The sequence below is a fragment of the Oncorhynchus gorbuscha genome, linkage group LG11, assembly GCF_021184085.1.
Source record: "Oncorhynchus gorbuscha isolate QuinsamMale2020 ecotype Even-year linkage group LG11, OgorEven_v1.0, whole genome shotgun sequence".
Classification (NCBI taxonomy): domain Eukaryota; kingdom Metazoa; phylum Chordata; class Actinopteri; order Salmoniformes; family Salmonidae; genus Oncorhynchus; species Oncorhynchus gorbuscha.
Genome location: NC_060183.1, coordinates 24,338,919 through 24,359,947, shown reverse-complemented (window position 1 = coordinate 24,359,947; position 21,029 = coordinate 24,338,919). Strand labels below are relative to the sequence as shown.

The following is a 21,029-nucleotide window of genomic DNA, read 5'->3' as shown; positions in this document are numbered from 1 at the left end:
TATTTTACACCTTTCACCTCCCAACAGCTGTGGAAGGCATTTCAATGTTTTTCTTTAATTGGCCTCACTTCCTAGCGAAGAAAAACCACAGAATTTAAGTGATATGTTTGGGTGTAAAGCAAGATGCCTGGGATGGAGAATGGGTGAAGGTCATAGCTGGGGCAGGATGGAGCAGCCAATACACATGAGATTATGCAGTACAATGGAGTGAGGTATGTTGCCTATGGGCAGATTTGACCATCTTAGTGGCTTGTTTTAGAATAAGAGGGCAGGAGGTACCAGGCCTGTCCTGTCAGAATTAATTTCAGCCGGTATATTTTCCTTCAGATTTATCACGATTTTCATGCCAAATCCCAGCTATTGAACACTGACCAATGAGAGATTAGGCAAAATATTAATCAAAACAAGGTTAAGAATGAGTGGCAGTGTTGGCCAAATCTATTCTCAAATCCATTGGCCAAAAAGCATTCTCTGGGTTTAACGGGAATAAGTGACCCGAGTTCATCCTCTGATAATTCATTTCAAACCCAAGCTATAGAGCATGAAATTACTCTCAAGCTTTGTCTGATCATGTTTCAATAGTGTGTTCACAAACCATTTGTGACCTATTGTAGCCTAGTTTACTGTTATTGCTGATAAATGCAAAGCTGAAGGTTTGTGTTTAGGGTAGTAGCCCAACGGCCGGCAGATGGCGATATTGAGTCAAGTCATTTTACCGTCCAAATACATATGCAGCCAGCAATACAGTTGTATCCCTCGTGAACCAATTCGTGCAAAAAACACACAAAAAAAAAACATTCTCCATTCAGGCTGCATGGGCTTCGATTTCCTCCTTAACCTTTCTTAATGGCGATAAGGCGGGAAAAAAACAGGGGAAATAAGTACTTTACTTATGAAACACCATTTCCATCACCATGCTAGACTGGCTAAATGTTAATCCCGGATGTGTCAGACCAAGGGTTTCATCGCATTAGTGGAAACCAAGACTATTCTCAGGGCAGACCTGGTTGTTGCTAGATATGTTTGAGTCACGCCAGAGACAATTTTTAGTATTTTAGCTAACCCTAACCTAATTCTCCTAACCTGCTGCGAAAAGTCACTTCTGCTAGCCAAAACCGGCAGACCTGCCCTGAGAACAGTCTTAGTTTTCCACGATACAGCGCTGCGTTAGGTTAACGGTGAAAAAAGACTGCTGCAACTTGATTGGCTGAACACGATACACAACCAGGATTGGCATTTAGCCACCATGGTGGTGAAAAATGGTGATTCACATAGAAAGTTCGCATATTTCCCTTTTTTACCAGCCTCCTCGCCATTAAATAAAGTTAAGGAGGAAATCGAAGCCAATAGATAATGTTTTAGGTACGGTCTACGAGGGATACGAATGTATTGCAGGCTGCATACAATGAGTTTGGACGGTAAAAGGACATGACTCAATATTGCCCTCTGCCGGCAAACGCTACGTTTAGGGTTTAAATTATAAAAACATTGCCCGGTGTTCTTCAGTATCGTACACCAAAGTCCAAGTGCTCAGGTTTCCTGGGTTCTATTGCATTTTGGGGTAACATAAATCCCCCCAGTGCGTTCCCTCTTCATGGAAAATAACAAATAAGAGTGTATGCCTATCCCATGTGAGAACATGTTACCTGACGATTATAATCTAGGCTCCTCTTAATCTGAAACTAGTTGAAATAATGGCCATTAACAGAGGCCTACCAGTTAGCTTGGGTGCCTAGTCTCTGTTACAAAATAGCCTACAAATTAAAGCCTCTCGCCCTTTGAGGAAACACTGAGGGATGGATTGCAGTTGATGGAATTAACTAAGATTTTACAGGAAGCTCTACAGTAAAGCGGAAAATCAATAGTAAATCATTTAAACAGAATGAGGCTTATGATCTCTAGGTTAACACGCATGCAGAACCCTTTCAGATGACCAATTCACCATGACTTTACACTCCCTCATGCACTGACTGGGAACTGAATAGCAAAAACAATGCAGACACAAATCTAAAAAGAGATGCGTCTCACCTGGTCAGCCCCATAGGCAGCAGCAAACTCCATAAACTCCTCAATGCGTACAAATCCATCCCCATCCTGGTCCAGAGCGTCAAACACTGCCTTCAGAGGTGATGGGTCTTCCTCTCTCTGATTCACTATGGGGACCATGGAGTCACACCCAACCATTTTAGAGAGTGACAGCGTCTCTACTGTTTGTTCACTAGTCCATCCAGAATCAGAAGACAAACCATTCAACTCCAGAACTGGGCAATCAAAACTATCACGTTTGTGACAACCCGTGGTTCCGGCAAACAGGTCCAAGTCTGCCAACCTTTCCCCATCGCGCTGTTCAGTTTGTAAGGCAGGAACACTGTCACCCTGTACAGCCTCAGGTAGTTTCAAGTCCCACATTTCCTCATCGGGCAGCACGTCTGAGGTCAAGCACTGATCCAGAGCCATTTCCTCCTCTCCCTCATGTTTGGTAAAATCAAAGATAATATTGTCTTCCATCAAATCTTGGGGGCCATTCTCCTCGGAGCTGCAGCCACTGGGCAGTTGACCAAGGTCCGAAGCATCTCTGTTGGAGAGGAACTTTGACGACGGGGGTTCAATCGATGGTGAAGAGTTCAGAAGGATGGACGAGTCCCCCTCACCTCTGTGCTCTGATAGAGTCAGGATTGAAGTAGCCAAAGTGTGTTCCTGCTCTGAATCCTCTGCAGGTGATGCACCCGTGCAGGTTGGTGACTCAAGAGGAGTAGGGCAGAGGCTGAGGCTGCTGTCACAGTCAGGAACCTCAAGATCCAGCAAAGGCACAGATCCCACCTGAACCCCTGGAGATTCTCTAGCGCAGTCAGTATGGATGTTGTTGTGTGAGAAGCTGCTCTCAGGTAAACCTTCAGGGGTACTGTTACTGACTGTGGGTAGATCAGTCACAGGTTCCAGGAATAAACCTTTGTCCCCGGTTTCAGGTGACACAGTCTCCCCGCCCTGTAAGGGAGGAGGGAAGCCACTGTCCTCATCCAGTGACAGGAGTAAAAGCTCCTTACTGACACCCTGTGGGTTCACCTCACCTGAAGGGGCAGGGCTGGGGGAGAAGGTGAAGTTTTCAGAAGAGAGGTGATCTACCAACAAAGAGGAAGCTTCTGTGTTGGTATCTGGAGTCCTATCTGAAACCTTCACAGGAGACGGAGGTTCACTGAGGGTTATCAGCTCCTTGTGACTGTTAACGGAGTCTGTGTAACTCACAGGTGGATCTTGCAGGGAATTTAGTTCCTCACACACTGAGTTGTCCCTGAGCAAATCAGTGGTTTTGGAGAATAACAGCCAAGGTAGAGGACTGTCACTTACATTGTTATGTTCCTCAATTTTGTCTTTGAGAGGCGATAACTCTAGAGGTTTCTCCAGGGGAACATCTTGAGAATGATTAGCTTGATCTCCCTCCCATGGCAAAATCTTGTCTCCACCAGAGTAACTGGAGGTCCTGAAAAGACTGTCTAAATTTAAGGCGTTCTCCTGGAAAAGCTCTTCCAGGCATAGAGATACATCCTGGTCAACTTTCTGGAAATCCAAAGCTGTCTGACCACCTTTTCTCTGAGGCATTATGGCTCCTTTGTTTGAATCCAAGAGGATGAATCCATGGGAGCTTGTGCCTTCTGGATCCCACTCAGAATGCCCCAGAGGGCTAGACATCAGAGTCTGTTCCATTTAAATAGATAATTCCTGAGCAAATTTGAGAAAGCTTATAATTCCTCTTACATTAAAGTCAAAATCCAATTCTTTCTCAATTTCAATATTGTTATTCTACACATGGTAGTTGATATCCTTGATTAGATCCATAGGCAAATGTTGCATGATGGTAAATAAAAACCTGCCTGTCTAGCTCTGAATTTATGACATCTCAGCACTGTGTAAACACCTTAGTGCTTATAACAAGTGTACTCCCTATATTCATTGATTTGTCTACTTGCCATAATTGTTGATGTTGCCTTAAATTATCCACTACTCATGCATTTAGTGACTAACCCTGCATTTCTTTTAAAAATGTTGTCAACTAATCCAATGTGCATTTTCAGAAAAATGTATAATTCATTCCATAGAATTATGAACTTTGATGTATTCTTTTAGAATGCAACATTAATTGGTGACATGTGGCTTAGCAAAATAGCAGACTAAATAGAAATGTTCTAAGAACCAAACTATTACTGGGGCAACATGCTAATGTACATATCGATCCTATTAAATGACTATATTCTAATAGTTAGTATTCTAATTCCATGCCAATGTCATACAATGACTATGATATTACAAGACAATATGAAGTGACATAACACACAAAAAGAAAGATGAGTTCCTGTGATAGTAAGGAAATTGATCAGTTTAGCTTGATAGAAAATGGTCAAACTTGATCAAGGAAAAAGGAAGCAAATGATAAACACGGCGTGCTATATAAATTCACTGTCCCCATCTCCAGCATCATTGGGACGGACTAATTTTAGCTGTCAGTTGCCCCGGTTGTTGTCAAGCATCGTCTTGCTAATACAGCTGACTGCCAAAAAATTCAGTCTGAAAACAAGCAGAACATTAGATTCGTGCTATAAATTGGATGCAATAATATCACCAACGTTTAACTACTTTTAACTAGTTAACATGTACTAATATGTGGCACTGCCACTGGGTTATCGACAATTTGGTTTCAAAGTGTGACTGTAGCTAACGTCAACTGGTTAACCAGCTAGCTAGCTAGCTTTTAGCCAATGCGAGGTGTGTTTTAACTTGACAGTGGATTATAATACGCCAACCTTCGAGTAAATAAATAGCTAGCTTGCTAACTTAGTTAGCTAGCAACGCTGAACTCCATGTAAAAGCATGCCAATGCTCGCAGACTGACAATAACATGTTTGGCAATATTAACATTGATTTAACGCGAAGGCGTCCGAGCATCCCTATAATATCCTGAAGGAAGCTCGAGCTAGTTAGCTTGTTAACTAGCTAGCTAACGAGCCAATTCGTCAGCCCTTGATTCTGAAGCAAAATAAGACTGAATATGAAGACCTTCATCTAATTTCCTTTTCCCATTTAAGTCAGTTTATTCGTTCTGACGATCATTTTCATTTACATCCGCATTTTGTGTTTTTATCCAGACGTTTCGGATCCAACAATCATCCACCTGTGTCAGGAACAAATTCAGTCCGCTTGCTTAAAATTTCTTCAGCTTCTCCCGGCCTCCCGAAATGTATTTACCATCCTAACGCTCTCCAAAGACACGATTCTCCGTCTGAAGATGCTTCTGTGTGGGTCAAACATACAAAATATGTTGCCACATTTCTAAACCGTGATTACAGCACTGAGGTATAACGATATAAAGGAGCGCAGAGGCCGTTCACACTGTCATCAGCATCAGCAGCAAATACCCGGCCCTTGCCATCCCTCAGCCGCATACAGCGGTGACGTTTCACGCACGCGCACAGAACGAACCGCAGTCCAAAATACGACGCAAAATACCTGTGTAGGCTTTTAATTGCATTGTCTAACCATTGTTTATTTCATATACTATATATACAAAAGTATGTGGACAACCCTTAAAGTGAGTGGATTCAACTATTTCAGCCATACCCGTTGCTGACAGGTGTATGAACTCGAGCACTCAGCCATGCAATCTCCATAGCCAAACATTGGTAGTAGAATGGCCTTGATTAAGAGCTGTCACACAACGGCTGTGTGCTGAAGCACTTAGCGTGTAAAGAATTGTCTGTCCTCGGTTGCAACACTCACTAAAGAGTTCCAAACTGTCTCTAGAAGCAACGTAGGTACAATAACTGTTAATCGGGAGCTTCATGAAATGGACTTCCATGGCCGAGCAGCCATAGACAAGCCTAAGATCACCATGCGCAATGCCAAGCGTTGGCTGGAGTGGTGTAAAGCTCACTGCCATTAGACTCTGGAGCAGTGGAAATGCATTCTCTGGAGTATCACGCTTCACCATCTGACTGACGAATCTGGGTTTGGTGGATGCTACCTGCCCCAATGTATGGTGCCAACTGTAAAGTTTGGTGGAGGAGGGATAATGGTCTGGGGTTGTTTTTCATGGTTCGGGTTAGGCCCCTTACTTCCAGTGAAGGGATCTCTTAACGCTAAAGCACACAATGACATTCTGGACAATTCTGTGCTTCTAACATTGTGACAACAGTTTGGGGAAGGCCCTTTCCGGTTTCAGAATGACAATGCCCCCATGCACAAAGTGAGGTCCATACAGAATTTTTTTTTGAGATTGGTGTAGAAGAACTTGACTGGCCTGCAGAGCCCTGACCTCAACCGCATCGAACACCATTGGGATGAATTGGAACACTGACTGCGAGCCAGGCCTAATCGCCCAACATCAGTGCCCGACCTCACTAAAGCTCTGAATGGAAGCAAGTTTCCACAGCAATGTTCCAACATTTTGTGGTAAGCCTTCCCAGAAAAGTGGAGGCTGTTATAGCAGCAAAGGGATGACCAACTCCATATTAATTCCCATGATTTTGGAATGAGATGTTCCACGAGCAGGTGTCCACATACCTTTGGTAATGTAGTGTATTTTTACATCCATGGCCATGCACATTCTCCAAAAGACTTCAACTAGCACCAACAGTGATTGTGAGTGGTACCCAGCCTTTCTCATGTAGGCAATAGATTAAATGTTCTTGGTTTTCTTGGGCTTTGTTTAGCATAATAATGGTGAACGAATAATGTAAAGGCTATATTGGCAAGTTTAACATCTTAGCAACACAACACACATTGAATCCAAAGCAAAGGTCCCAATTTCTACTGCATTGTACGTTGGCGCCCCCCTCTGACATATTTTAGTCAATGCATATTAATAATGTATTATCTTTCTGGCTATACTATTGGTGTTACTGTTTCATTCGCCATTTATCTAGAGCAATATGGTCATACAGTAGGGCATGCTATGTGAAAACTCAGTGTTTGCTTGGAGGAGTCATTTTGAATACTCAAGTTCAGTACATGTATGATGAGGTTAGAAAAGTGTTGTGATTGAAATGGAGGCAGAGTTTTTAAATGTCATTATGTGAAGGTTTATTAGGAACATTTCTGGACATTGTGTATGGAAATTGTAATTTCAATAACTAGCCTACATGATTCAACAACTACAGAAGGTCGATTTTACTAATCACGTTCATCAACATATTGATTCTTAATCCAAAGTAGTTATTGTATTTAGTAATTACAATTTTTTTAAATGGTGTGGATTAACTCATTATCCAACGCTTGAAACATGATTGGGCCAATCTATCCCGTTTTCAACATGTGGCTGTGATGTGTCTTTTTAGGTTAATAATTTCCAGTCAATATTTGTGTTTACCTCCTATTGTCCACTTAACCACTATCAGCTATGGTAGCATTCCAGTCTCAAAGATCATACATGGCAAATCCATTGATTTATATTTAGCAGATTATTCTAAATCTGCCACTTCTTCTTCACCATCTACTTGTCCCTCTTCAGTTCAGCTGACCAATAGCCTGAAAGCAAAATAAACACAATTTAATTAAGACAGTATCTGCATATCAAATAATAAGTTGATGCTTCTCTATCTAAAGTGTCCTTAGGCGAAAGGCCACAGAAGAAAATGAAACACAAGCCAGACAAATTAAGCAATCAGTTATGCCCAACTCAGGGCACACTACCCCTATAACACTACCTCTATAACTATGCCACTTTACTCCAATCAACCAATCAAATTTGACATCAGCCGATGTCACAAAGTGCAGAAGAATATTTTTTCTAGATGAAAGATAAATGCACTCTACTTATCCACAACACACTTCACAACGTCCTCTTCCCCTACACCTACAGCTGCACCTCCTTCCCTGTACTACACACCTGGGACGGGGAGAGGGGCCGTGTCAGAGTTTAGCAGACTGAGAGGAAGCTATACCGAGCAGCATGGACACGTCATTGGCTGAGGTGAGCCAGCTCCCGCCGTCAGCCACCATGATGTGGCCTGTCACATAGGAGGAGGCGCGGCTGGCCAGGAACAGCACGCTGTGGGCCATCTCAGTCTTGTTGCCTGCCCGCTGCAGCGGAATGGATGAGAAGGCGCCCATGCTGTCTGCTATGTTGCCACCTGAAGACAAGAGGGGAGGGGAGGGTGAGAACAAGAATTTGGGGCAAAGAAAAACGAGACTAAATTAAGTCCTCTTCAGTTTACCTCTCCTAAGGCTCTGCTCTTTTTTTTAATATATATTTTTTTCTTTTACCCCCTTTTCTCCCCACTTTCGTGGTATCCACTTGTTAGTAATTACTATATCTTGTCTCATCGCTACAACTCCCGTACAGGCTCGGGAGAGACGAAGGTCAAAAGCCATGAAACACAACCCAACCAAGCTGCACTGCTTCTTAACACAGCGAGCATCCAACCTGTCGGAGGAAACACCGTGCACCTGGTTGGCGCGCACTGCACCCGGCCCGCCACACAAGTCACTGGTGCGCGATGAGACAATGATATCCCTACCGGCCAAACCCTCCCTAACCCGGACGACGCTAGGCCAATTGTTGCGGCTGGCTGCGACAGAGCCTGGGCGCGAACCCAGAGTCTCTGGTGGCACAGCGATGCAGTGCCCTAGACCACTACGCCACCCGGGAAGCCCCTAAGGCTCTGCTGTTGATAACTTTGACCTCACTAGCATAGAAATAACACAGAATTACCCAGATCTACTTAAGTGTATAATAAAACATACTTCATTAAAAAGGTAGAGAGGAGTGGCAAGATTTATCACTAAAAGGTATGTGTGGCCATGTGTGAGTTTGGCTCATGGCTTAATCAATCCAAACATGTTTATCAAATCACAGCCAGGCAGCCACAGATCCTTACCCAGTCTATGGAAGCCCTCTGTCCCAGAAATAGGACCTGGTGCCAGGGTGTTAACCCTTACCCCACTTGGTCCCCATTCAACAGCCAGGTGCTTGGTCATGGCATCTGAGGGAGAGAGACGTGAAAAGAAAAAGAGTAGTGGGATGAATAAAGAGAGGGGAAGTTGTTAGTGGCCTTGCTGTTATATCTGCAAAATAGTGCTGACTCACCAAAAGACTACAGCTACTTCTACCAAATACATAGAACCACATAAAAACACAACAATATAGTTACAATCATAGAGTTATAACACTGTAACGTTTCTTACCGTTGGCAGCCTTGGCAGAGCCAGCATGCACCTGGAGAGCCTGACCCCTGTAGCCGAGGGTGGCAGAGATGTTTACAATGGCACCCCCGTGGTCCTGAACACAAACATCAGACATGATCAAGTCTATCTATCCATACATTTTACCAGAAGTATGACTATCTGAGGTAATAGCACAACAATGAAAAACAAACAGGAATATCCATGCAAGTCATGTGAAAAGGTAGGTAGTTAGATTGAAGGAAATTGATTGAAAAATCTCAGTGCATACTGAGAGTGTACCGTACCTTGAACCACTTCTCATAGACCACCTTGCTGGTGTTAAATGTACCCATGGTGTCAATTTCCAGGACTGTCTTGAAGGCATTGAAGGAGAGGGAGATTGCAGGGCACAGGAAGTTTCCAGCAGCATCTATAAAATAAAATAGATCGCTAGACAGTTCCTTACATATATATTTTTTTACATTCATTTATTTACTTCACCTTTATTTAACCAGGTAGGCAAGTTGAGAACAAGTTCTAATTTACAATTGCGACCTGGCCAAGATAAAGCAAAGCAGTTTGACATATACAACAACACAGAATTACACATGGAGTAAAACAAACATACAGTCAATAATACAGTAGAAAACATAAGTCTATATACAATGTGAGCAAATGAGGTGAGATAAGGGAGGTAAAGAAAAAAAAAGAAAAAAGCCATGGTGGCGAAGTAAATACAATATAGCAAGTAAAATACTGGAATGGTAGATTTGCAGTGTAAGAATGTGCAAGGTAGAGATAGAAATAATGGGGTGCAAAGGAGCAAAATAAATAAATAAATACAGTAGGGGGAGAGGTAGTTGTTTGGGCTAAATTATAGATGGGCCATGTACAGGTGCAGTAATCTGTGAGCTGCTCTGACAGCTGGTGCTTGAAGCTAGTGAGGGAGATAAGTGTTTCCAGTTTCAAGTTCGTTCCAGTCATTGGCAGCAGAGAACTGGAAGGAGAGGTGGCCAAAGGAAGAATTGGTTTTGGGGGTGACCAGAGAGATATACCTATTTATAACAACCAACGTTAACACGTTTCCATTCAAAATTGGGTATTAGAAAAGAAAATGTACAAATGTAAAGAAAGACTGAGATTGAAATGTTATAAACATAACAAAAACGATAAAAGCCAGAACAGATGATGACTTTGTGATCTGAAACAGGCCTATATGATAACAGTTGATAAAGAGAGATTGACATTGCTTGAGAAAATGTCATAATTTAAACAAAATCACACTGCTTTCACCGCGACATGGCTTCATTAAAATCAATGTCGCACACAATTTCACAGCAGAGCCAATTTAATTTCCCCCCCATACCTACAATGTTGTTGTATGGGTGCATGTGCATGTTTGTCTGTGCACACGTGTGTCTTCTACATACTATTAATGAGGATATCAATCCTGCCCAGCTCTTTCAGCGTCTCGTCCACGGCAGCGGAGATGGTCTGGGGCTGTCGCACATCAATGGTCAGAGGGAGACAGCGGCGTCCCGTCGCTGCCATCAGCTTCTTAGCAGCCTGCAAGAAAACATAGACGAGACATCAGCATGATAAATCAACATTTATTCAACATTTAATACACATGGTTTTTGTTTGGTCTACTACACGATATAAGGGTAGCAGACCTCTGTCAGCTTTTCCAAGTTTCTGCTGGCAATCACTGTGTCACAGCCGTGCCTGAAAGAGACGAGAGGTGAGAGGTTAGGGGTGAGGTGCAAGGTGTTCCGTGTGTGATGACATGCGGCATAAGGTTTTAGTTGCCTCTAATGGTGGTTTGCGGATGACACAAGGAAGCTATAGGTAGAACACAGTGGCATGAGGTGAGCAGTCCCAGGTGTAGGCAGGGTAAAGGCCAAGGGAATGTGATCGATGAGGGGTGAGGGGTGCAGGGACATGTCAAGTGAAAGGTGCAAGGTTAAGGCTGAGATCATGTGATGTACTAGGAAGCCAAGCGTGACAGATGCACCATTCAATGTCTTAGGTGAAGAGTAACATGCTCTATAGGTAAAAGAAGATAGGCAGTGATAACCCAACCAGAGGGTTAAAGTACAGTCTCAGGGAGCATGGAGTAGTATGTCAAGAGACTCCAGGTACAGTACCTCATGAGCACTTCAGCTATACGCAGTCCAATTCCAGTTCCCCCTCCGGTTATGAACGCCACTTGGCCTCTGTGAAAAGATATTGTTAAAAAAAGTATGTACAGTACCAGTATTATACAGAGTGCCCTATGTCATCTTTTTCTATTACATCATTTAAGGTAATAACATTTCCCTATAAAATATACTGGCCATTGCTTTTGTTCCAAATGACAATGCACAGCTCAAGTACAGTTGGTACGTTAAGGTTGTATTTCCACTTACTTGAGTAAATCTGGACTGTAAATGTGAGTGTATGAAGTCATGCAGTCATCTGTGTCTACATCCTCAGGCAAATCTCTCACCCTCTGTGGCTCTGCCATACTGATGTTCCAAAGGTGCCTGGCTGGAACAAAAATATACATTTATTACACTTCTAAGGCGCACTTTGTGCTATGTAGCAATCGCTGGGACATATGCTGCATTGCAGACTGCAGCGGAAGATGCATGGAAGAATTTAAAGTTGACAAAGTAACGTCAAAGATATTTTATAACCCAAAGATAGACCACAGCCAATCGTTTCCAATGGTAGAAAATGAATCATAGTCGGCAGAACAAGCACGAACTAACGAGATCCCATTGGCGCGTTCTAGCATGTATTTGCATATTTCAGTTAGGGAACGCTTAGCCTGAATCTCAATTCGCCCTTGCATTTACAAAACAACGAATTTTTTTGTTAACTTTGGCAAAAAGTACTATGTTCGTAACATATTTTAGTTTTGGGAACAGAAAACTGTATTGAGATCAAACGTTTCATCGATGAGGAAATTTGCAGAATCTCGTCCAAAATTCATCTCGCTCCGTCTTCTCCCACTGCCGGCCACTGGGCTTCCTCTCGTCACCATATTTGGTGTTGTGGAAACGCCAACCAGATGCTTCAGATTTCTACATCCGGTAAAACATCTGGCTCATTGTTTTCTCTTATGGTAAAGTTGCACTCACCGACAGTGTTGTTGTGTTTTTCCTGTTGTAGCTTCTCCTCTGTAATGACACCGCCTCACAAACGTCTCTTGACGACCGAATGCACTCTGTTGCAGATTAACTTCACAAATTGCGACCCAAGACGTTTACAAATTCAATAAATTGTCAAACAGCAAATTTGCTCTCTGGTCATGAAAATACTGTACCTTGAACCTATTTTTTTGTGAAAAGACAAGTGCATTTTGGGATGTGTAGTTCAAGGGTCTGTTCAAGAGCGCAAACGTCATACTCATGCTGTCATCCACGCAGAGGATAGAAAATGTGTTCTTTGCTTATTCATAAAAATACTGGGATAGAATATCTAGTGTTGTTTTTTCTGTTGAGATGCTTAAACTATACAATATAAATATATATATATATGCAACATGCAATAATTTCAACAATTTTACTGAGTTACATTTCATATAGGGAAATCAGCCAATTGAAATGAATTCATTAGGTTCAGTTTCCCATGACTGGGCAGGGGTGCAGCCATGGGTGGTCCTGGGAGGGCAGTCTGAAGTGCTCGTGTGCAATAGTCTGCAAAGTGTCCTTGCACTACTAAACAACACCATATAAAAACTTTGGCAAAAATTAGTCTACTAAACACATTTGCCCATGACTGGACAGGGACGCAGCCGTGGGTGTTAGTTTTTCTCCACAAAATGGCTTTATTACAAACAGAAATACTCCTCAGTTTAATTTGGATGACTGGTGTCAGACGATCCCGCAGGTGAAGCCGGATGTGGAGGTCCTTGGCTGAGGTGGTTACACTTGATCTGCAGTTGTGAGGCCGGTTAGACGTACTGCCAAATTCTCTAAAACTATGTTAGAAGTGTTTTATGGTAGAGAAATTAACATGACATTCTCTGGCAACAGCTCTGGGGGACATTCTTGCAGTCAGCATGCCAATTGCACACTCCCTCAAACCTTGAGACATCTGTGGCATTGTGTTGTGACAAAACTGCACATTTTTAGAGTGGCCTTTTATTGTCCCCAGCACACGGTGCACCTGTAACGACCACGCTGTTTAATCAGCTTATTGATATGCCACACCTGTCAGGTGGATGGATTATCTTGGCAAGGAAATGCTCACTAACAGGGATGTAAACAAATTTGTGCACACAATTTGAGAGAAATAAGCTTTTTGTGCATAGGGAAAATTTCTGTAATCTTTTATTTCAGGTCATGAAACATAGGACCAAAACATGTTGCGTTTACATTTTTGTTCAGTATACAAATGCCTCAAGGCTCACACAGACATGATAGACATGTTTCTAAATTCTACCACAAGGCAAGAATGAATAAATCACTGCAGAACCTTCAGATAAGATACAGAAACAAAAAGGTAATTGTTTTCATTGTCAAGTGTTTCCATAACACCATATTCTAGGTGGCCATTATAATTTTGTTTTTTTTATCATCTAAATGTATCTGTGCATGTTTAGGGAGAGCAATAACCGTGTCTCTTTTATTACATTTACATTTAAGTCATTTAGCAGACGCTCTTATCCAGAGCGACTTACAAATTGGTGCATTCACCTTATGACAACCAGTGGAACAGCCACTTTACAATAGTGCATCTAAATATTTTAAGGGGGGAGAAGGATTACTTTATCCTATCCTAAGTATTCCTTAAAGAAGTGGGGTTTCAGGTGTCTCCGGAAGGTGGTGATTGACTCCGCTGTCCTGGCGTCGTGAGGGAGTTTGTTCCACCATTGGGGAGCCAGAGCAGCGAACAGTTTTGACTGGGCTGAGCGGGAACTGTACTTCCTCAATGGTAGGGAGGCGAGCAGGCCAGAGGTGGATGAACGCAGTGTCCTTATTTGGGTGTAGGGCCTGATCAGAGCCTGGAGGTACTGAGGTGCCGTTCTCCTCACAGCTCCGTAGGCAAGCACCATGGTCTTGTAGCGGATGCGAGCTTCAACTGGAAGCCAGTGGAGAGAGCGGAGGAGCGGGGTGACGTGAGAGAACTTGGGAAGGTTGAACACTAGACGGGCTGCGGCGTTCTGGATGAGTTGTAGGGGTTTAATGGCACAGGCAGGGAGCCCAGCCAACAGCGAGTTGCAGTAATCCAGACGGGAGATGACAAGTGCCTGGATTAGGACCTGCGTCGCTTCCTGTGTGAGGCAGGGTCGTACTCTGCGGATGTTGTAGAGCATGAACCTACAGGAACGGGCCACCGCCTCGATGTTAGTTGAGAACGACAGGGTGTTGTCCAGGATCACGCCAAGGTTCTTAGCGCTCTGGGAGGAGGACACAATGGAGTTGTCAACCGTGATGGCGAGATCATGGAACGGGCAGTCCTTCCCCGGGAGGAAGAGCAGCTCCGTCTTGCCGAAGTTCAGCTTGAGGTGGTGATCCGTCATCCACACTGATATGGCCCTTCACAACCATATGTTAAAGTCTTTCTGGTATTGCACTTTACAAAACATTACCTGCTTTTCCAAATCAGAGGGATGTGGAAAACCCTTGATATCCTATTACCCTCAGCTTTTTAGGGTGGCACCAGGGAGTGTCATTGCTGGTAAACTGACACGAGATTTGGCTGGTGAACGGTATTAGTTTCCAGGGATCGATGCTCATCAGAGTACATTCAGATGGTGGATGTCTTTCTCTCAATCTGAATTTAGGGATTTTATTGACAGGAAGAGCCCTGTGAAATGGATCCCTCAGATAGTTCAGGGCTAATATATCCAAAGCACTTAGGCTGTGTGTATGCCAACAGTCTCCATTAATGCATGCCAGCCTGGACAGTTTTATCAACAGTTTTCTGACTCCAGATAGTGAGGTGATGTGTTGTTATAAAGCAACAATGCAGCTACAGTAAAACATCAAGACATGTAAGTAACATATTTTTGGTGACATGCAGTCAAAGCTTGCAGAAGCTCTGTGGGGGGGGGTTAAGAAATGTTTTCTTTGGTCTCCATTTTCTTCATTACATAAGTGGTCAAAATGTGTTGCCCTCATAGTTTGATAGCTCACCACCAGGTGGTGGTAATTGCCATTTTACAGTTTTTAAAACACTAGCAAAGCCTGTAGAATGCTAACCCTCTTCCCCACAAACGATTAATAATACATAAACCAGCCCAAACATGACAGGGTTAAAGCATAAATACAGCTCCAGATTCCATTATCTTAATCATGTCTTGTGGGAGAAATCCGAGAATATATATATTTTTAAAGTTTGGGATCTATAATGCGACTCTAGGTATCTCATTATTGCGTTTCCACTTTTCTGATTCCGACTTTCACCCTAGTATTGTTAGATTAGCTCAGTGAATAATAGTATAATCAATGATAAGCAACTGCTTCTCCCGAGTGGCGCAGTGGTCTAAGGCACTGCTGCATCTCAGTGTAAGAGGCTCCACTACAGTCCCAGGGTCGAATCCAGGCTGTATCACATCTAGCTGTGATTGGGAGTCCCATTGGGCGGCACACAATTGGCCCATGGTCGTCCGGAGAAGGCCGTCACTGTAAATAATATTTTTTTCTTAACCGACTTTGCCTAGTTAAATAAATGTTAAAAATGTTAAAAATAATATGACAGGGGAACCATTTCCCTTGAGCCTTGTCATGGCCAGATGAGGCAACATTATACTTTACTCATTACAATACATGCAATGAACTTGAGCCTGTGTGTTCAGTTCATAACACATTACAACTGTTTTAATAACAGTGATTTCCATCTCCTTCTGTCTCAAGAGTATCTGGGCATGAAAGGTTTCCATAATTATTCACTAAAATATAACTTGACATTGGTTGGAATGAAAACCTGCTCCCTCTGGAAACTACTGTATCAAATCAAAATCAAATCAAATGTATTTATATAGCCCTTCGTACATCAGCGGATATCTCAAAGTGCTGTACAGAAACCCAGCCTAAAACCCCAAACAGCAAGCAACGCAGGTGTAGAAGCACGGTGGCTAGGAAAAACTCCCTAGAAAGGCCAAAACCTAGGAAGAAACCTAGAGAGGAACCAGGCTATGTGGGGTGGCCAGTCCTCTTCTGGCTGTAAGCCAACACTCACTGTGCTGTTGGACAAGTCACTCCTGTATCATTGCCTCGATAACATCTCCAGATGTATGGACATTGGACAAGCAGGTGAAATCAAGCATTAGTCTGTAGCATATGCATATGTCTCACGAGCCATAATCAAAATCTCCAGCTAGCTCCGATTTCTTATTTCACATTGTACATGCTCTTGTCAAGAGAAAATGGCACCTATGCAAAGTCAACCGTTCACTGTGACTTCTTTCCATATCAGGGCTCATACTCCAGGGTTCATTCTTGTTTGCTCAAGCACTGACAGTGAGTGCTTGGCTATGATCTTTGTGTCTGGGTCTGTGCTGGGCTTCTCTTGGGCCCTATTTGAGGCTGGCACTGCTGCTGATGCTGCCTGCTCCAGCCCCATCAGCCTGGCACTGGCCTCCCACAGCCTCCGGGACACCTCCTGGTCGAGGGCCTTGGGTGCTGGCTCCTTCTCTATCATGACGTCGTAGTAGCAGCCCGTAACCCCCTCCAACTCCTCGGCCACGGCCAGATAAACACTAGGCTGTGCCCCCAGCTCTGGCCCCTTCACCAGGAGGGTGAAGAACGGACCTGCAGGGAGAGGCAGAGACATTAGGGGTCATTTGAAGCATTTTGTGAATAACTTTTCCTGAGAGATTGGGAGCTTCAACTATGACCTACTGAGCCTATTACATCTAAACTGATATGATGGTTTAGCAAACATTTTCACGTGAGTGGATCTCCAAGTGTAATAGACAATGAGAAGGCGGCGGACTCACTGAGCACTGAGCTGGAGAACTGCGATTGGTGGAGGCCAGTGTGTCTCCCCAGCTCTGTGGCAACAACCCCAGGGTGTAGGCAATTCACAGTGACCCCAGTACCTGTCACAACAAAGATTAACAACACAGTAATCAATACTGTAATCAATGGAAAATACAAACCCAACAACACAAAAATAACAAACCTACCCAAACAGAGGACAAACCTATCCACCCACACAGAGAACACACACGCACATACAGAGCTACTGGACTTACCTTCTAGCCTTTGGGCCAGTTCTCTTGTGAATAGAACGTTGGCGAGTTTGCTTTGGCAGTAGGCCCGTTTGGTGTCAAACTTCTTATTGTCCCAGTTGAGGTCGTTGAAATCGATCTCCCCGACGATGTGGGCGAGAGAGGTCAGGTTGACCACTCTGCTAGGGGCAGAGTCCTTCAGCTTTTCCAGCAGCAGATTGGTCAGCAAGAAGTGACCTGAAGAAACAGAGGAACACAGTAACATGAACATATGACAATGCCCATATTCTCCTATATTATAGCTATGTATTTATAATACAATGTAAAGCAACAGTACGAAATAAAACCCTGCAGAAAGTGCACACTACTTGGGAGTTGTCAGGAACATACCTAAATGGTTCACTCCAAACTGTATGTCAAACCCATCCTCTGTTTTCCCTGCTGGACATCTCATTACGCCTGCATTGTTTATCAGCACATCCACATGCTTTTCCTCTGCAATGACATGATGAAAACACACACAGAGAGAGACACAGAGAGAAACACAGAGAGAAAGAGAGAGAGAGACACACACACACCATTGTCTGAGAATAGGGTGTAGCTCAACTCATAAAGTGGCCGTTACTTCCAATGGGTCTCATTTGAGTTGATGTCTCTCCAGTGCGTATTTTAACTGACCTTGGTTGACGCTCTCTGCAAACTGGCGGATGGATTTGATGGAGGCCAGGTCTATGTGGCGTGCGTAAACATGAGGATTCAGTGTCTGCCCCCGGATCTCTTTGGCAGCCGCCTCACATTTCTCCATATCCCTGCACCCCATAATGATTCGACCACCTGATTGGATGGAAAAGGATAGGAAATGGGAAAGAGTAGCTACGGTTGAAGTCGAAAGTTTACATACACTTAGGTTGGATTCATTAAAACTCATTTTTCAACCACTCCACAAATTTCTTGTCAACAAACTATAGTTTTAGCAAGTCGGTTAGGACATCTACTTTGTGCATGGCACAAGTAATCTTTTCAACAATTGTTTACATGCAGATTATTTCACTTATAATTCACTGTATCACAATTCCGGTGGGTCAGAAGTTTACACTAAGTTGACTGTGCCTTTAAACAGCTTGGAAAATTCCAGAAAATTATGTCATGGTTTTAGAAACTTCTGATAGGCTAATCAACATAATTTGAGTCAATTAGCGGTGTACCTGTGGATGTATTCAAGGCCTACCTTCAAACTTAGTGCCTCTTTGCTTGACATCATGGGAAATCAGCCAAGACTATAGAAAAAAATTTGTAGACCTCCACAAGTCTGGTTCATCCTTCGGAGCAATTTCCAAATGCCCGAAGGTACCACGTTCATCTGTACAAACAATAGTACGCAAGTATAAACACCATGGGACCACGCAGCCGTCATACCGCTCAGGAAGGAGACGCGTTCTGTCTCCTAGAGATGAACGTACTTTGGTGCGAATGTGCAAATCAATCCTAGAACAACAGCAAAATACCTTGTGAAGATGCTGGAGGAAACAGCTACAAAAGTATACCCACAGTAAAACGAGTCATATATAGATATAACCTGAATGGTCGCACAGCAAGGAAGAAGCCACTGCTCCAAAACTGCAATAAAAAAGCCAGACTACGGTTTGCAACTGCACATGGGGACAAAGATTGTACTTTTTTTTTTTTTTTTTCCCTCTGGTCTGAGGAAACAAAAATATAACTGTTTGGCCATAATGACCATCGTTATGTTTGGAGGAAAAAGGGGGAAGCTTGCAAGCCGAAGAACAGCATCCCAACTGTGAAGCACGGGGGTGGCAGCATCATGTTGTGGGGGTACTTTGCTGCAGGAGGGATTGGTGCACTTCACAAAATAGATGGCATCATGAGGTAGGGAAATTATGTGGATATATTGAAGCAACATCTCAAGACATCAGTAAGGAAGTTAAAGCTTGGTCGCAAATGGGTCTTCCAAATGGACAATGACCTCAAGCATACTTCCAAAGTTGTGGCAAAATGGCTTAAGGACAAAAAAGTAAAGGTATTGGAGTGGCCAACACAAAGCCCTGACCTCAATCCCATATACAATTTGTGGGCAGAACTGAAAAAGCGTGTGCGAGCAAGGAGGCCTACAAACCTGACTCAGTTACACCATCTCTGTCAGGAGGAATGGGCCAAAATTCACCCAACTTATTGTGGGACGCTTGTGAAAGGATACCCAAAATGTTTGACCCAAGAAACTATTTAAAGGCAATGCTACCAAATACTAATTGAGTGCATGTAAACTTCTGACCCACTGGGAATTGGATGAAAGAAATACAAGCTGAAGTAAATCACTCCACTATTATTCTGAAATTTCACATTCTTAAAATAAAGTGGTGATCCTAACTGACCTAAGACAGGAAATTGTCATTTAGATTAAATGTCAGAAATTGTGAAAAACGGAGTTTAAATGTATTTGGCTAAGGTGTATGTAAAATTCCGACTTCAACTGTAGGTAACTCATAATTGATCAAGGTCGTTCTGGCTGATTTCTGAAGCAATTATGGTTGCTTGAATTACTTGTAACAACTAGCCAATCACATAATAGTAAAGACAAACATTAATAATAGTAAAACTATAATAATAGCCAGTGTGTCACGTTCTGACCTTAGTTCCTTTGTTTTGTCTTTGTTTTAGTATGGTCAGGGCGTGAGTTGGGGTGGGCAGTCTGTTTTTCTATGTTGGTTTCTGTGTTCTCAATCAGAGGCAGGTGTCGTTAGTTGTCTCTGATTGAGAATCATACTTAGGTAGCCTTTTTCCACCTGTGTTTCGTGGGTGTTTATTTTATCTTTGTGTATGTCGCCAGACAGGACTGTTTCGGTTTTCGATCGTTCACTTTATTGTTTTCTGTATTTCAGTGTTCAATTTGCTTAATTAAATATTACATCATGAACACTTACCATGCTGCAAATTGATCCTCCGATCCTTCTCGCTACTCCTCCTCAGAAGAGGAGGACGAGATCCCTTACACAGTGACCAAAATGGAATATAATTGCATTGTCTAAATAGGTGCTCTGTAGCCTACTAATAAGCCCTTGCGTAAAATAAGTGGTTAGTTGTCGCTATGATGTAGCCTAATTCTCTGTACCTCTCTTGGCCAGTTCTTTGGCTGTCTCTTTACCAATCCCAGTGTTGGCTCCTGTTATGACCACGGTCTTCCCTGGAATTTTAGCCTTACTGGGACAAGGGCCTCCAGTAACATGGTTCCTATGGGGAAAATGACACAATCATAATTCAGTGACACACAGGCTGTAAGAGATGGTTTAGAAAGGTTTTGGCTACACATTACAACATGCAATGTTAAATAGCACTGTGCATTATTATATCTTTAACTGTGACACTGGCAGTTTCATTACATCAAACCCCTGATGGATTGGGGAGCTTTGTCATAAGACTACAGAAGCATCAGCGGATGGCAAAAGGTATAGTTGTTAGGATTCTTCTAGCTTTTTGAGAAGGAATTTCTTTGGCGACTCACTTCAATAAAACAGCGGACCCAAACACTGTTCCAAAGACCGAGACGGGCAGAATATATTTGCTCATCGTTTTTCGAAGGTTTACACACAAATAACATAAGACGGGTTATAAAACTGCGAACAAACAGGAGACTTTCATAATATCCTCATGGACAAGGTTAAAGTCGCACGGTAATACACGTCAACCAGTTCAC

At 43.1% G+C, this 21,029-nt stretch overlaps 3 protein-coding genes across 5 annotated transcripts in view; all 3 read right to left on the bottom strand.

The window, feature by feature from the left end:
• Positions 1-5,412, bottom strand: part of LOC124048360 (rab11 family-interacting protein 3-like) — a 46,553-nt gene extending 41,141 nt beyond the window's left edge. Inside the window, exon 1 of one of the 2 annotated variants that reach the window (XM_046369069.1) lies at positions 2,029-5,412. In XM_046369069.1, the coding sequence (XP_046225025.1) occupies positions 2,029-3,702 (1,674 nt within the window). In that variant the 5' untranslated portion in view covers positions 3,703-5,412. The remainder of the gene's footprint in view (positions 1-2,028) is intronic. The other variant, XM_046369070.1, reaches the window with a different exon arrangement.
• Positions 5,413-7,054: 1,642 nt separating this feature from the next.
• decr2 (2,4-dienoyl CoA reductase 2, peroxisomal) lies at positions 7,055-12,482 on the bottom strand. Of its 2 annotated transcripts, none has more exons than XM_046367928.1 (10): positions 12,279-12,482; positions 11,562-11,682; positions 11,301-11,369; positions 10,827-10,878; positions 10,584-10,719; positions 9,459-9,583; positions 9,175-9,268; positions 8,868-8,972; positions 7,932-8,120; positions 7,055-7,515 (listed from the first exon to the last, which is right to left on the bottom strand). In XM_046367928.1, exons 2-10 carry the CDS (start codon positions 11,657-11,659, stop codon positions 7,481-7,483), a joined length of 903 nt encoding a protein of 300 aa, XP_046223884.1. In that variant the 5' UTR covers positions 11,660-11,682; positions 12,279-12,482; the 3' UTR covers positions 7,055-7,480. The 2 variants fall into 2 exon arrangements, with proteins under 2 accessions (XP_046223884.1, XP_046223885.1); XM_046367929.1 differs by having other exon boundaries at positions 11,562-11,678.
• A 3,704-nt stretch (positions 12,483-16,186) lies between these two features.
• LOC124047607 (retinol dehydrogenase 13-like) lies at positions 16,187-21,029 on the bottom strand. Its single transcript, XM_046367927.1, has 7 exons — positions 20,838-21,029; positions 20,448-20,566; positions 17,999-18,154; positions 17,711-17,815; positions 17,345-17,557; positions 17,087-17,188; positions 16,187-16,898 (listed from the first exon to the last, which is right to left on the bottom strand). Exons 1-7 carry the CDS (start codon positions 20,900-20,902, stop codon positions 16,567-16,569), a joined length of 1,092 nt encoding a protein of 363 aa, XP_046223883.1. The 5' UTR covers positions 20,903-21,029; the 3' UTR covers positions 16,187-16,566.

Coding starts and splice junctions, on each gene's coding strand:
- decr2 (XM_046367928.1), bottom strand. CDS start 11,659: ATGGCAGAGCCACAGAGGGTGAGAGATTTGCCTGAGGATGTAGACACA. Junction 10,720..10,826: donor ACTTGGAAAAGCTGACAGAG/GTCTGCTACCCT, acceptor GTTTTCTTGCAG/GCTGCTAAGAAGCTGATGGC. Junction 9,584..10,583: donor GATTGATATCCTCATTAATA/GTATGTAGAAGA, acceptor TTTATTTTATAG/ATGCTGCTGGAAACTTCCTG.
- LOC124047607 (XM_046367927.1), bottom strand. CDS start 20,902: ATGAGCAAATATATTCTGCCCGTCTCGGTCTTTGGAACAGTGTTTGGG. Junction 18,155..20,447: donor CAAAGAACTGGCCAAGAGAG/GTACAGAGAATT, acceptor CCATCCAATCAG/GTGGTCGAATCATTATGGGG. Junction 17,189..17,344: donor ACTGGCCCAAAGGCTAGAAG/GTAAGTCCAGTA, acceptor TTGTTGTGACAG/GTACTGGGGTCACTGTGAAT.